Source organism: Lineus longissimus, chromosome 5 (genome assembly GCF_910592395.1).
Source record: "Lineus longissimus chromosome 5, tnLinLong1.2, whole genome shotgun sequence".
Lineage (NCBI taxonomy): Eukaryota > Metazoa > Nemertea > Pilidiophora > Heteronemertea > Lineidae > Lineus > Lineus longissimus.
In genome coordinates, this window is record NC_088312.1 from 3,391,339 (window position 1) to 3,406,576 (window position 15,238).

Consider the following 15,238-nt stretch of genomic DNA (forward strand, 5'->3'; position numbering starts at 1 on the left):
TTCTCAGCCTTTCATTCAATTTTCAAATGCTGAACAATTCAAGAACAAATACTGTTTATAAAGTTTTGTAGTTTTATTGAAATATAAAAAATATCACAGTCAATATTTGACATGCTTCCTATAACCTACAGGTTGCCATATTCTATCACTACCATGCCTTCAGATCTACTTCTGATAAGTTACCTACAATATTCTCATTAAACTATTCCCATTATTCATAGTTTCAGGATATTCTTGCAAATATACCAAACATTAACACACCTGCTGCTTGTCTCACATCATTGCAAGTAAATTGTACTTGAGTCTGTTGGCGACATGTACTTCTACATGACTTCATGACAGATTATCAAAAACAGTTTCACAAAAACTCAAATACAGATTTATCCAGAAAGTAAGAGTACACAATATGTAATAAATGTAAAAATAAATCATTGTCAAGTTCATGTAGATATGGTGGATTGTAAGTAATGCATATAGGATGTTACAAAATACTGAAGGACAGTCCATAAGGTCTCGACACAATACAGACTACCCTATTGTCTATTGTATCTGATAATACACTAAATTATCTACATCTGGTAATACACTGTCTATTGTGTGAGATAAGTCTTCTTGTATTCCTGCGATGCTTTCATTAGATCCTTTCGATAGTCCATTAGATCCTGCCAACAATCACTGCTTTTCATCAGTTCTGTATTTTTGTGAGCCTCGTAGTGAAAGTCTGGAGTTTTGAGCTCATACCTGAAATGGAAAAGGAATTTGTTTAACAAAAATGAAAGATTTAAGTCATGCACATCTAATAAACCTAGCAACTTTGCCTGAAAACAAGATTTTCAGTAGATCAGAAGGTACCGTACTAACCATTTTGGCACAGGTCCCCTGATTCTCTCCAATTCCTGTATTCGTTTCACCTCCAACATCTGTTGTTCTTCGATGCGTAACCTCTCCATCCTCAACCTGGCTAGGTCATGCTGATACGGTGTGGTGAGGAGAACAGTTGAAGATCCTGAAAGAGACAGCAAAACAACATAAGATAACAACATTCATTTATGTTCCGATTATCTAAAGGATTTGCTCTCTGTTCAAGGATTCTTTGCCTACCAAGGAAAACATCAAGAATGATTCTGAAAATGAAGGAATAGTGTACATGTACAGAGCACACATCATTGTAAATGAGTTTTATTTGACAGAGATGATTGTCACATTTGATCTTCTTCTTACTAGCATCTGACAGACAAACAGGTCGGGTTTATGAAGTCAGCAGACAATACACAGATGAACTACTGGTAAATTTGAATACCTATAGTTGGTGCCACAGAGCTCATCAAATACATCCTATCAACGTCCTCCCTTGTTGGAGACTTGGGCCTCTTCTTCCTTGGGCTGATGGGTCTCCATGGTTCTCCAGGGGAAGGTAAACCCTTCGCTGGTGGGGACACTGTCTTGGACTTTGGAGGAGGACTTGCTAGGGAAGCCCTTACAGAGAAAGAAGCACCAAGGGTAACAGGGAAAAATTCCTCAGCACAGCGGTCCAACCTTCTCATCTGGACTTCATCCATTAGATTAGAAGTATTACTAGTTGGTGGGGTCTTCAATCTTTCTCTTGCAATGTGCTTTGCTGCAATAGCCGCACCAAGATTCCCTGATGAGCGATTCAATGGGGATGCTGATCGTTCTGGCGTACTTGCAGTCTGGTGCATCGGAAAATCAAGTCTATTTTTATGCACAGGATTCACAAACCACTGCAGATCAGACTTTCCTGTCTTTAATTTATCATCAAAATCATAACCCAATGTGCTGCCATTCATAATCTTCTGAAGCTCCTCTTGAAGTTGTGTTTCATCAGTATTCAAAAATGAGTTGGCCACTTCTGCATCTAAAGCATCTTCTGCTGTTGAATTGAATTTTGGGCCTTTTACTTTTTCTACTTCTTCATCACTGAAACTGACACTCTTCTTTAAACTGCTACCAATTGTGTTCCCTCTTGTCCCGTACTTTTCTGGGCTGTATGATTCACTGTATTCAGTGTATGAATTTGACAGTCCATTTGTAGAAATTGTTCGCTGGGAGTTGGTGAGGTGTCCAGGATGGTTACTGCAAAAAAACGACAACATTCAAGCATCTTCAGCATAGTGAGTGACAATTCTCCAGTTAGTTGACACCAAAAGGAATCATCCGACAATCGGTATCACGTATATTAATTGGCGTGGGTGTAAAATGCCAAATTACCAGATGACGTGAGATGTTCCGTTTTGAGAGCAATCACATCATGATCTGACCCATTCTTGACAACGCCATTGATACCTAACAGCACCTAGTATTCAACTTCTGTCTTAAACTATACCTGATTACTTTTGTACATGCATTCACTACTAAATTCCTGTTAGAAGAACGAGATTTTCTCTTCTCCTTCGACATTTCACCGCTTCATTAGTTACGACGCATGCGCAGTAGGACTGACAGATGCACGGAACCAATAAGGTCTCGTTAGGGAGTTTTTCCCGAATGTACGCGATGATGACGGCCCCATTAGCAGGACGTAACATCCATTTTAAAATGCGTTTCCAAAGTGATTGCATTAAGACAACCCATTTGTATCGTATATCACTGGAAACGCCCGATTCCCCTGATTCTGCAGGATGTTAAATTGGGCAGTTTATTTGTTTAAATAAATCATAAGCGTCGCATTTGCTCCTCTAGCTCTGTTCACCATCCCAAATCGTATTGGCAATTGGGCCAGACAATCACGGAAAACCCCAAATATTATACATTCCTTCCTAAATAATTCTTACAGTGACCATTCTCCCATGAAAGACAGTTACTTACGCTACACAAAAATCAAAAAAAATCGAGGGTCAACCATTGAACTTTTGAGATATGTTGAATTTTGCACAAATCAGCTAAAAACGCACCAACTGGCACTGGACGGCATTTCAACATGGGGCCGACACACATTCCAAGTTTTAGTGTATACATACGTCTACAACAACAGTAAAATACGCAGTTTCTTGTTAGCCCCCTATTGAGTAGCGCTCTAGGTTTCAGAAACTTCAAAAACATGTCTTTGCCAAAACAACTGCGAAATTAACACTGGCATACTGTAATGATTTTTTAGAAACTACGGGTTGGCCGCGCATGAATACTAAAACTCCCTAATGAGACGTTAGTCCACTGCCCGGTTCCGGAGGAATTAGACAAAGTCGAAAGAAAAAAGAAAAATAAGTTCAAAATTCCAGTAATTTCTAGGTTTCTTGTTAGCCGCCTAGGCCCCCTATTGAGTAGCGCGCTAGGTTTGAGAAACTCCAATGATGTGTTGATGAATTCAATGAATCCTTCAATTCCTTTCGTTTTCTTGGCGAACTGACGTCCGACCTTGTCAATGACCCGTTGTCGTTGAGTGTACCTGCATTGCCATTTGTGTGTAAGCAGTTATCTGTTTTTAGACGAAACCTTTGGACTTTTTGGTCGATTTCGGAGAGAACACCTCGTCTCATTATTTAGCCAATTCAATATTGTTCAAGTGTTTCTTTCATCATGCCAACGACTCTCTTCTTTGGCTGTAAGTTAAGGTTGTGACATTCACATTGTCTTGGGGTGTGAATGGTCTGCTTGCCTTGTGGCGTCTTCTCATCGTCCGCGATAATTCTGAATGTATATAATAGGCGTCTCAGGTCCTGTGAGGAGGGGCAGTAGAGTAAGTAAAATCACGGGCTGTGGGAATTTCGAAGAGGCTGTGTAGATTATCACCACAACAACGTGATATGATTACTCATTGTTTCAGCGGGCATGACTTGGGACATCCAGTGACGCAGCAAAAAGTAGCGACGGTACAGCCAGAAGTAGCAATAACTCGCAAAACAGGATCCTTGTCTGACTGGTAACTGGACCACTTAGTTGGTAGGCCCTACCCCACAACTGAGGACAGGTTGTGCCTTTGGGACCGACTGTCTTCATGTCTTCACGCTCTTGGCGATTGCACTGGTATCTTCTGGCGAATAGACTACCAAGCAGACATAAAGTTCCAATTAGAGTACTTTAGAGCATGGAAACTGAAATAGTTTCGGGTTATTTTGTGGTTGATAAGACGACTGCACAGAATGATGATGGAGATGGAAGTGATGCCGATTCTGGGGATGATGAGGCGTCCTTTTTGGATGCTGATGAAGAAACTGGTGGACAACCTTTTGGCCTGAAGCCAGTGAGGAAAAGGACAGGTGTGTTTGTGTTCAAATAAAATCTTCACCCTGGAGAATCATTCGCAAGCTTACTGAGAATCTTATTTAACTAGTCTTGTGTATTGAAGGAAGACCCTCCAACTTTATACCCAGCAGTTCCAGTCAGTGGTGCCTGGATGCATGCTGGAAGTAAGTGCCAAAATAAATGGAAGACTCGGGATCAGGAAGAAGAGGCTTTGGAAAATGTCTGCATCACAAAAAAACAGCGAAAATGTGCGCAGAGTGCTCACTGACTTCAAATTTAATAAAATATTTATAAAGCGAGTCATTTACATGTATAGTACCGTAAGAAAGAGACCCTAAATGCACCAAAAATGCTAATAATTGACGTGTAATGACTTGAAATCTAGCATGCCTGGCATTGTCACCTTTCCAACATGTCTCATTGTCTGACTAGTTCATTTATTTTTTATTTACAGCATTGTTCCAAGAAATTAAGTCATCTGGTAAACTCGGGAACAAATTCAATGTCATCGGTCGCATCCAACTTGTTGATCCCTGGTGGAAGGTGAAAATGGAAATCAGAAAAACCAAGCAACCCGTTAAATATTTGATGGGACATCCTGAATACAGTCTACGAGATGATGGTGGAGTGTTTGCGGAGAAGTTGGTCCCTATGTTTCTACAAAGCATAGAATGTCATGAGCAAATGAAGCAGAATTTCTATGATTATCTTAGGTAACCATCAGTAAAAATGAATCTTCAATTGAAATAAAATACATGTAGGAGGGTGCTCAATAAGACCATTTTGTAGTAATTCACCAATTTCCAAGTCGGATTTTGGCCAACCTAACCCCCGAAAAAAGACCCTCTGATTGGCTCGTAATGAGCATGCTGGGCTTGCAGAATTGGCACTTTTGAAACTACATGTAACTCCAAATATTGCTTTAGGAAATCCCTCTACCAAGGTTGTGTTTGTACAGTCTGTGCATTTTCAATGCACTGAAGGATTAAAAACACTTTCAACAATAATTTCAACAGTACAATGTATTTCAGTAATAACTCGTAGGCCCTTTGTGGTGTGCCCTTTGGAATTTCTTATGAATGAAGATAGATGACACCTGATATTCTTGAAGTGCTTGACTAAATCTTTCCGTTCACATTCATGTTATTCAGGAATCAAGGTCTTTTTGACAAGCTTTCCTTCACCAATTTGATGGAACTGTTGGAAAAGTTTTGTGATTCATCAGAAGAAGCCAAGAAAACTGGACATGATTTGATAGAGACAGTCAAATATGGAGGTGAGAACATACGGCACTCACTCAATTTCTCAACCGTGTAATTGTCCGGTACAATGTATAATCCTCGTGTTTACTTATTTCTGAATTATTTTCTTAATTTTCCTCCTCAGGACAACTTGTTCTCCGTAGTATGGTGTATACGCAACTTTTCCGCTACCTTCCCAGGCTGGTTCCAAAGCACTTTGTTATAATGATTGAGACATCTAAAGAACTAGATTTAATTGCTTTAGAAGATGCAATTTACAACGCGCCGTATGTCTTTGGATTTGCTCCGGTAAGTAACTAAGTTACCATTCAAATCAAAAAAGTTTGCTGAAGATGGGGCTTCATTAAAATGTTTCCGTACCTGTGACTGTAAATTCAGTTAGATGTTCTTTTTCATGGCCATATCTGTTTGTGATTTGGAGTAAACATGAGAAATGAGAAAATTAAAGACACAAACATCTCTCGATCTTCAGTATGCTTTGATATGCTTAATATCAACTATTATGCGAACCAATGTGAGCATTGATCTTTTTGCACTCCTGTTGCAAATATAAATGCATTGTTATCCTTTATTTCTTAGTTGATGCTATTTACCGGGCTCTTTCCTTCATTTTAAAGATTCTAAGAACCAAATACCACCAAGATAATAACGTTGAAGCCAGCCTTGAGACCATGATGAAAACTGGCCTGTTCAAAAAGATTTCAATATGCCACAAAGATGCTCTCGTAATATACAACACCATGAAACACGACTCCAGAAAGAACGGACATACTTATTCTCGGAAGATGGACTTAGATCAATGCAGTTACTTGCAAGATTTAGATCATGAGATCACACGTTGGGACCTTCCAATCCAGTTTTTAATCGACAAGTCAGTAATAAAGAAAGAAATACACGTACCTTACAGCTATTACTTCCTGTTGCGGCTCTGGAAGTGTGAGAACGGGATATCGGATAACCTATTAGAACTGATGGAAAGGCATGAGGAAAAACCTTACACATTTGATGTGGATTTTGAGAGGTAAGTAAGGAGACATACGTGGTAGAAAGACAGTCCAGTATCAATGCATCAAATTAAAGTGAATGCAAAGAGTGTGAAATTGCTTGGTAAAACAACGACCCAGCATCGAAAATAAGGTGTACCGTGTTAATGTGCATTTTTGTACACTAAATACCGGTGCTTGGACATACATGTAACAATGAGTAGAAAAGTCAGATAACTTAACAAACTCATATCCTTTATCATATTGTTCCGAGTACATGAGTTCTGTTATTCCTTAGACTGTTTAGCCTGCAAACAACAGGCAAATTGTATTGCCACCGTCTTACCATTCCAGTGAAGAATTCGAAGGTGTTAGAAGAGATCCCGACCAGATGAAGGTGGCAGAGGCTATAGGAAAGCACCCTATCGTGGTCATCTCTGGAAAGGGAGGATGTGGAAAGACAACCACAGTCAGCGCTACACTCAACTATGCAAAGAGGTTGAAGAGTGAAGAATTTAACGTGTAAGTATCACTGTGATTGTCTGGTAAATTTATGTTTGTCAATTTTAGAATTACGAGTCACAGTTCATTGTTTTATTGTCACCAATATTGTGTTATCACTCATAGTCTCTATACGATTGTTAACTGGAGCATTTTCATGCCTAATGTACATTATACTATTGTAAGTTTATAACATATTCGCAAATGGCAAATTGGCTTGTCAATCAATATTTAGAAATTTCAAAAAGTTCTTAAATCATGTGATTTATTTTTCAGCCGGAGGAAGATGTTTGATGAATCAGAAGAAATGGATGATATGGCTCTGAGCCAGCAGGTGTCTGAAATGGAAAGGACCGTGTCCAATATTGGAGGACAGTGTATGCCACCTGGTGAGGAAAAAGGAAACGAATCTAGAAATTCGGCATCAAATGATGACGTTGAAGGAGGTGAGGAGGAGGAAGATTCCGATTCAAAAGAGGATGGGTTACTCAACATTCTTCTTGCTGCTCCGACGGGTAAAGCAGCAAGTGTGCTGAAAAGACGTTCACACCTGGATGCCTGCACACTCCATACTGTCAAGGTCTCCTACAGCTTTTGGACGAAAAGTAGGGTGGGTCCTTGGCGGTTTGCTGGTGTGGAGGTGCTTGTAGTTGACGAATCCAGTATGGTGTCCGTTTCGATCTTTCATGACGTCTTGGACATTCTGATGAAGGAAAGCAAGTTGTCGAAGATCATATTACTCGGAGATATCAAACAGTTGCCGTCGATTGATTCAGGGAATTTCTTAGCCGACGTCTTTGCCGCTTTCAAATCTGTCGGCGTCAGTATAGAATTACGGACAAACCATCGGTCAGAGTCACAGCTCATCGTCGACAATGCCACCAGAATATCAAATCAGGTCATGCCAGAGTTTAACTCGCAGTTGAACTTCCATCATGTATTATATGAGAAGGGACGAGGTGAGATTGCTGGTGCTAAAGGCCAAGTGGATAAGGATGAGGATGCATCATGTAAGTTGCTTTCAGTGTCCTCAGGAAAGTTCCAATGGTAGAATTCAAGCCAGCAGAGTTCACAAATTTATTGTTAAGAGAAGTGAAATGAAAGGTTTTTGGCAGACCACCCATTGCAGTCGAGCCATGTGCGTTTGAACTGGCAAGTGGTTCCATGAGTGAAGATGAACTGGCAGTAGGCTTCACAGCTGCCAAATCAGAAGAATGGGAGAGTTGGGGCGAGAAGCTTCTTTATTGTTAGTTTCTGCCTGTTGATTGGTTTATTCCTCTGTGTGAGGACTAGATGTCTTTGGTTGGCTTTTCCTGGTTGGTGATGGGCATGTGAACTTTGTCTTGGCATGCTGGTGCAACAATTGTAGTGGTGTGCCAACATCAACCATGACATATCCACACATCTCACCTTTTGTCACCAACGGTCACAGATTGATGTTCAAAGTGAATGTCCAAATTGTATAAAACATACATGTTCTTAAATTCAATCTTCTTCTATTCCTTCTTTCAGGTGAGTTGGATGCCCTTGTCAAAAAGCTACTGCATAGAGAAGAGTGTCTCAAGTGTGATAAAACGAGTCAAATGATCTCCTTTAAAAGGTAAGATTCCAACCTGTTGGGATGTGAATTTCATTATCTACATGTACTTCAGCGCAGGTTACTCTTTACCCCCTGTACAGGATCTTTTTGCAATGGCAAAGACACACATTTACCAGGGATGACAACTTTTTTGAATCTCATCCGACAGACACACTTACAGAAGGCTCAAACTTTTGGTGTTAACTTGAAATGAATAAAGGGGTGTTAAAACTGAATACCTTTGCTGACTCTCCCTCTGGAATAGTTCCCTCGTCGTCCTTGGCCCAAGTTTGTTTTTTTCGTTGTGCAGCTGATCAGTTTCAATTTCCAGGACGACATGTGCCAATATCAACGAGATATGCTGTAAGACATATAACAAACACACTACCAGGACCTCGAAAAATAAACTAGACTTCCAAATCGGGGACAAAATCGCCTGCAACCAAAATGGCAATGTCACAAACTATCTCGAGGTGATCAAGCCACCTGATGACGCCACTAATGGGGACGATGTGGAGATACCAATACCAGGCAACAAGGCCAATGAACCCTCTGCCAGTGGTATAAGGAAACGAGTGAGTGGTCAGAATAAGGCTGGCGGAGCACATTGTGAGGCAAACAAGGAGGGTGACAAGAAAAAGGATGCAAAGAAGGATGACAGTGTTGTTAGACTCTGTAATGGAGAGATATACTTCATTAAAGAGGTGAGTGCGCATAAGGAAACCTGAAAAGAACTCTCAATGATACTTTTTTCAGCAAAATTGCTCGGTATTATTTAAAATGACAATATAAAGTGCTGGTCTGTCCCTCGGCCAAAGGACACCACCCTGACCACCAAACTCTGGGGTTCTACGGCAGAACTCTCTAGGACTGCCAATTTCATTACCAAAAGTTGATTTACTGTTTAACGTGCATTTCGAAAATTCCAGACACTGAAGGAGAAGAAGATCTTTCTTTCTTTGTTATCTCAGATCACAAATAACGAAGATACATTTGATGATATCAAATCTTTTCTTCACCTTTTAGGATTGTGAGTTGCAAGAACAAGGGAAACATATGCGTTACATCCATCTCGATGATGACTTCCAACAGGTCAAGGTCAACTTTAAGGAAGTCAAGATCAAATGCAAGATTCGCCATGCTTGGGCTAACACCATCCATAAGTTTCAGGTAAGATTAGTCAGATTTGCCATCCCTAGGCCCTCTCATTATGATTGATGCTGATTTGATCCTAAGTAGTGTAGTATTTTTTCAATATCACAATTCCATTAACTGGAAGTTTTGCCATGCCAATATTTTTTCAATGAATACAAGTTCTGATCATCCTTTGTTAAGAAGACTTGTCAAGACACAGATGCTAATTTTCAGTGGCCCTACAAGTACTTTTTTGTATCACTCTATTCAATGAAATCTTTTAATGAATTTTAGGGTTCAGAGGCCGAGACGATTGTCTACATTGTGAGTTCTTCCCTTTATGAAAACTGGCAGCACGTGTACACCGCAGTTACCAGAGGAAAGAAACATCTTTATATCCTGTCACGGCCGGGGCAGCTAGAAGCTGCGATCAAGAGGCCGGCGAGGTATCGTCGCACCACGCTCAAAGAGAAAATCAAGAAGAAAATGGAGGAATACGGCATAAATGATGCTACAGTCTTCATGCAAAGTGCCCTAATGAGTCCAACACAGACTCAATTTCCCAAACGCCTGGTACCTCAGAAGGTAGCTGATGATTCTGTTGCGGTGAATGTTGAAATTTTTGGTGCTGATACACACTCAAAAGGAGGAGCATGCGGAGTTGACGATTCTGATTTGGCAGCTGTGAAGCCTACTGCCAGTTCTTCCTCACTCATGGAACCACTTGCCAGTTCAAACGCACATGGCTCGACTGCAATGGGTGGTCTGCCAAAAACCTTTCATTTCACTTCTCTTAACAATAAATTTGTGAACTCTGCTGGCTTGAATTCTGCCATGGAAACTGGTGCTAATTCATTCAGAGATGATAGCCAGACTTTCTCTGAATGGGGCGACAGTATGGTGGAGGAGATCAATGCGATTGTTGAGGCAACGCAAACATCATCAGCGCCGAATTCTGACTGGATGGAAGAATCTAGTCCTTCATTGACATTAAAACCTGAACCTAACTCTGATCAGGTCAAAGTTGCTTGTCACGTACCCTGCAAGGAGTTATTCCCGCCAGATATGAATTTGGAGAGAGGTGATTTCAACTATGAATATGAGGATGAGAATCCCATTCCCTTTGACTTTGTGTGTAAAACAAGAGATCTTCCATTCATTGCCAGTCCTTGTGAAAGCTTTGTCACAACTGTTGTTATACCTCGTAATCAGCAGAAATCTGTGCCAAAAGGGTCTTCATATTTGGACAGAAATTCAAAAGACTTGGTGCAGAATTTGGTTACTCCTCCTCTCCAAGGACCTCCTGCTTTGCAAATGTCATCAGATTTGGGCCCAATTTCTAAAGATGCTGTGCAAAATCCTGTGACACCAGTTCACCAGAGACTTACATGTATGTCGGACATGTCTCCAGAATTGTTTAGTCCTGGTTCTCCTGACTTAGTAGGCAGAAATTCATCACCAATAAATGGTGCTAGCAGTACTACATGTAACCTTACTCCTGATCTATCGGTACTGGTAGGCAACCAAAATGTCTTGGTCTCACCCAAGAGGCCAGGGTGTCCATTGGACAATGTGATGCGAAGCCCAAAGGTGCGTAAGCTTGCTGCTTATGGCGGTTTCTGTGATAACTGCTTGAGCCCTATAAGAAGGGGAGTGGATATGATCACTATTGAAGAGACGCCGAAGCGTCATTGGGTGCACGAACAGTGCAGTCCAAACAAGGATAACTGAGGTCATGCTCATGTTAAGTGTAAATTCAAAGTTGGTGACTTCATTTTTAATCATGCTAAGCTATCAACTAATATGCATGTAGGCCATATTGTATTTTGGGTGATATAAAACATGTTATATTCTTTTGATTTAGAATTACTCGCAAAATATAATTCATATGTTTATAACAAGCACTCTTATTTTTGCTCTGCTAAAATTTGATTCTATTAGTCACACATCATGACTGAATCAGACCTGGCTACTCCACCATGTTCCCAACACAGTGATAGAGATTAAACAGTCACAACCAGACCAAATCAGACCTAACAGCCTCATCATCTTTCCAATATGGTGAGAGAATGGAGACAGCCAAAACCTGACTGAATCGGACCGGACAGCTCAACCGTTTTGTCCATGCGGTGAGATAGTTGAGACTGTCACAACCAAACCAAATAAGATCGGACCAATCATGTTGTCAACACAGTAAAAGAGTTGAGACAGTCACAACCAGTCCGAGCCGAATGTGGCAGCTCCACTGTTACGTCCATATGGTGAGATCGTTGAGAATGTCGCAACCAGACCGAATTGGAATCATCCCAATCATTTTGTCAACACGGTAAACGAATTGGGACAGTCACAACCAGACCGAATCGAACGAGGCAGCTCCACAGTTTTGTCCTCACGGCGAAAGAGTTGAGACAGTCCCCAGACAAAACGGACCTGCATGGTAGCGCAAGCGCCAACGTATTGCCAACACGGGTGAGAGAGTTGAAACAGTTGCAACTAGGCCGAATCGATCCTGACTACTCCACCTCTTTGCCAACACAGTGAGAGAGATGAGACACAACTTATAATCCCATAGCCACAGGTTTGCCCATACGGTATAACTGGATCAACTCACTTCCGTGTTGGCAAGACGGAGAAGCTGCCGGGTCTGATTCGGTCTAGGTGTGGCTGTCTCATCTGCCTCAGGGTGTCGCCTTTGCAGTATTAGAGAGATCAGACAGCTCTGGCCACCATGTCGACGAAACGGTATGAGAGGTGAGACAGCCAAAACCAGGCCCGGCTGCTCCTTATCTTTTAGATGCTTCCAATGTCACAAGTAAGGTTAATCAATTTAAGAACTGTTGGGCATGAGCAAATGTGAAAAAATTACTAGACACCTCTGGGCTAGGCTACATGTGGCTTGCTCAAGCAAATGATAATACCGGGTATTGACAATTGGTAATCTTTCTACTCATTAGCTCAACACAGGTTAAATGATATTAGTCAACAGGATGTTTTTAGTGCTATATCTGCCCAAAAAAAATTGGAGGTCTACAAAAATCTTAATGTTAAATTTGAAATCCAACCCTATATAAATAATATAAAGTCAGTTAAAGATAGAGCCTGTATAACAAAATTAAGGCTAGAAGCCCATAAGCTAACAATTGAGACAGGTAGACATTCTGGTATGAACTGGACTGAGAGAACATGCGATGTCTGTGCAAATCTGGTGAAATTGAAGACGTATCTCATTTTCTTACCACATGTTCAGCCTATGACTCTTTAAGAGTAAAATTGTATGAAATTACCAGTATATCTCCTCAAAACATGTCCTCCCACAAATGTGTAATGAATCAGCTGTTGAACTGCCCTTCGTCTTCCTCAGCTGAACTAATTAGTGGGTTCTTTGGAGTGCGCAATTCAATATTATCACGATAGGTTGACAATGATCCATTTCTCTTTAGTTCGCATGTTAATTCAATGATAATAATTAGTTAAATAATCCTTTTTATAGCGGCTCCCCATGGTGGAGCACCTTGCTCCTTCGAGGAATTATACTTGCATACACTAGAAGGAATAAATCCTTTGAAGATATGCCTGCTTAAAGCGCTGTTGTAATTAAGTTATATAATAAGACTACCAAGTTGTTATTATTACTGGTATTCATATTATACGTTGTATAGCTTTCTATTTCACATAGGCGCCGAGTATACAGTAATTGTAAGGTAAAGAAAAGCTCGGTCTCTAAAGTCTGGAGGTCCGGAGTCCGTAACCGTGGCGATCACGAGAGTGGCTTGTCCTTACGGATAGATCGAGAGGGCGGTTTGGGGTTCCGCTGACGGTGCTCGCATGCATTGGTCGTATCCCCGAAACCATTACAACGACAACAAATCTGGTGGCATCCATGACGGTATAGGAATTGACGGTGAAGTTACAAAAAATCTGGTGGCATCCAATGACGGTATAGGAATTGACGGTGAAGGATCTCGTGGCATATCGGATGCGCATCCGAAGACGGTAAGGGAATTGACGGTGAAGGATCTCGTGGCATATCAGATGCGCATCCGATGACGGTAAAGAAATTGAGGGTAAAGGATCTCGTGGCATATCGGATGCGCATCCGAAGACGGTAAGGGAATTGACGGTGAAGGATCTTGTGGCATATCGGATGCGCATCCGATGACGGTTTTATATACATATATATATATTATATAAATTTTAGTTTTACACTAATATGTAAGTGCAAGCTCTAGTGAGCTCACACAACTGTTTGACAGTCCTGGCTCCTCCATCGTGCTGACAACATGATGAGAGAGACGAGACAGTCACAGCCAGGCAAAATAAGTCTTGGCTGCTCTGCCAAGTTGTCAACATGGTGAGAGAGATGAGGAAGTCACAGCCAGGCCGAATTAGTCCTGGCTGCTCCACCGTGTTGACAACATGATGCGTGTGATGAGACAGTCACAGCCAGGCCGCATCAATCTTCGCCGCACTGCCTAGTTGTTAATAAGGCGAGAGAGATGAGACAGTCAGAGCCAGGCCGAATCAGTTCTGGCTGCTCCACCGTGTTGACATAATTATGGTGAAAGAGATGAGACAGACACAGCCAGGCCAAATCAGTCTTGGCTGCTCTGCCAAGTTGTCAACATGGTGAGAGAGATGAGGCAGTCACAGCCAGGCCGAATCAGTCCTGGCTGCTCCACCGTGTTGACAACATGATGAGAGAGATGAGGAAGTCACAGCCAGGCCGAATCAATCCTGGCTGCTCCACCATGCTGACAACATGATGAGAGAGGCGAGGAAGTCACAGCCAGGTCGAATCAATCCTGGCTGCTCCACCGTACTGACACAAGATGCGAGTGATGAGACAGTCACAGCCAGGCCACATCAATCTTTGCCGCACTGTCTAGTTGTTAATATGGCGAGAGAGATGAGACAGTCACAGCCAGGCCGAATCAGTTCTGGCTGCTCCACCGTGTTGACAATAATTATGGTGAGAGAGATGAGACAGTCACAGCCAGGCCAAATCAGTCTTGGCTGCTCTGCCAAGTTGTCAACATGGTGAGAGAGATGAGGAAGTCACAGCCAGGCCGAATCAGTCCTGGCTGCTCCACTGTGTTGACAACATGATGAGAGAGATGAGGAAGTCACGAGCAGCAATGGTTCAAGAATAAAAGTGTCAAGCTCATCAAAATATATTTTTGGGCCCAAGCCTAACATGCTCTGATATAATATGATAACAATCACATATCAATTTAACTCGGCTTGAGTTTACGAGTATTAAATGTTTTTTAACATGTTCACAACTAAAGCTCATGCTTTGATACATCATCGCAACTGCATATTTCACAGATACCAGACGTACCTTTGAAGGCAAGATTCCAATAATCTTGGCATTCGAGATTATCAGAATGATTTTAAAGCAGTATACAAAATTAAAGAAAAACTAATCTTTCAAACCAAACCTATATATGTTTCAAAGTGGTATCCTATGCATTGAGAATACAAAAACTTGTCAGTATCCGACACTGACTGGACCAGCACTTTTTGTCTGTCGCATACATAAGCTGTTACACGCATGATAACTTTTCAGCCTACAACAG

The 15,238-nt window shown here is 41.4% G+C and overlaps 2 protein-coding genes across 2 annotated transcripts; one reads left to right on the forward strand and one right to left on the reverse strand.

Annotated features, from left to right (window-relative positions):
- Window positions 1-45: 45 nt before the first annotated feature.
- LOC135488178 (uncharacterized) lies at window positions 46-2,420 on the reverse strand. The gene is made up of 4 exons (XM_064772664.1): window positions 2,345-2,420; window positions 1,301-2,094; window positions 862-1,006; window positions 46-741 (listed from the first exon to the last, which is right to left on the reverse strand). Exons 1-4 carry the CDS (start codon window positions 2,416-2,418, stop codon window positions 591-593), a joined length of 1,164 nt encoding a protein of 387 aa, XP_064628734.1. The 5' UTR covers window positions 2,419-2,420; the 3' UTR covers window positions 46-590.
- An 880-nt stretch (window positions 2,421-3,300) lies between these two features.
- LOC135488698 (DNA helicase B-like) lies at window positions 3,301-11,556 on the forward strand. The gene is made up of 12 exons (XM_064773403.1): window positions 3,301-3,421; window positions 3,782-4,214; window positions 4,655-4,913; window positions 5,352-5,476; window positions 5,587-5,750; window positions 6,080-6,483; window positions 6,800-6,967; window positions 7,223-7,956; window positions 8,459-8,546; window positions 8,857-9,229; window positions 9,552-9,695; window positions 9,954-11,556. The coding sequence occupies exons 2-12, from the start codon at window positions 4,043-4,045 to the stop codon at window positions 11,388-11,390; spliced, it is 4,068 nt and encodes a 1,355-aa protein (XP_064629473.1). The 5' UTR covers window positions 3,301-3,421; window positions 3,782-4,042; the 3' UTR covers window positions 11,391-11,556.
- The last annotated feature ends 3,682 nt before the right edge of the window (window positions 11,557-15,238 follow it).

Excerpts from the sequence above, each read along its gene's own strand:
- LOC135488178 (XM_064772664.1), bottom strand. The coding sequence starts at position 2,418 with ATGTCGAAGGAGAAGAGAAAATCTCGTTCTTCTAACAGGAATTTAGTA. Across the intron at positions 1,007-1,300 it reads CTCTGTGGCACCAACTATAG|GATCTTCAACTGTTCTCCTC; the intron begins GTATTCAAATTT and ends TGTCTCTTTCAG. Across the intron at positions 742-861 it reads AGGGGACCTGTGCCAAAATG|GTATGAGCTCAAAACTCCAG; the intron begins GTTAGTACGGTA and ends TTTCCATTTCAG.
- LOC135488698 (XM_064773403.1), top strand. The coding sequence starts at position 4,043 with ATGGAAACTGAAATAGTTTCGGGTTATTTTGTGGTTGATAAGACGACT. Across the intron at positions 5,751-6,079 it reads ATGTCTTTGGATTTGCTCCG|ATTCTAAGAACCAAATACCA; the intron begins GTAAGTAACTAA and ends TTCATTTTAAAG. Across the intron at positions 8,547-8,856 it reads CAAATGATCTCCTTTAAAAG|GACGACATGTGCCAATATCA; the intron begins GTAAGATTCCAA and ends TTCAATTTCCAG.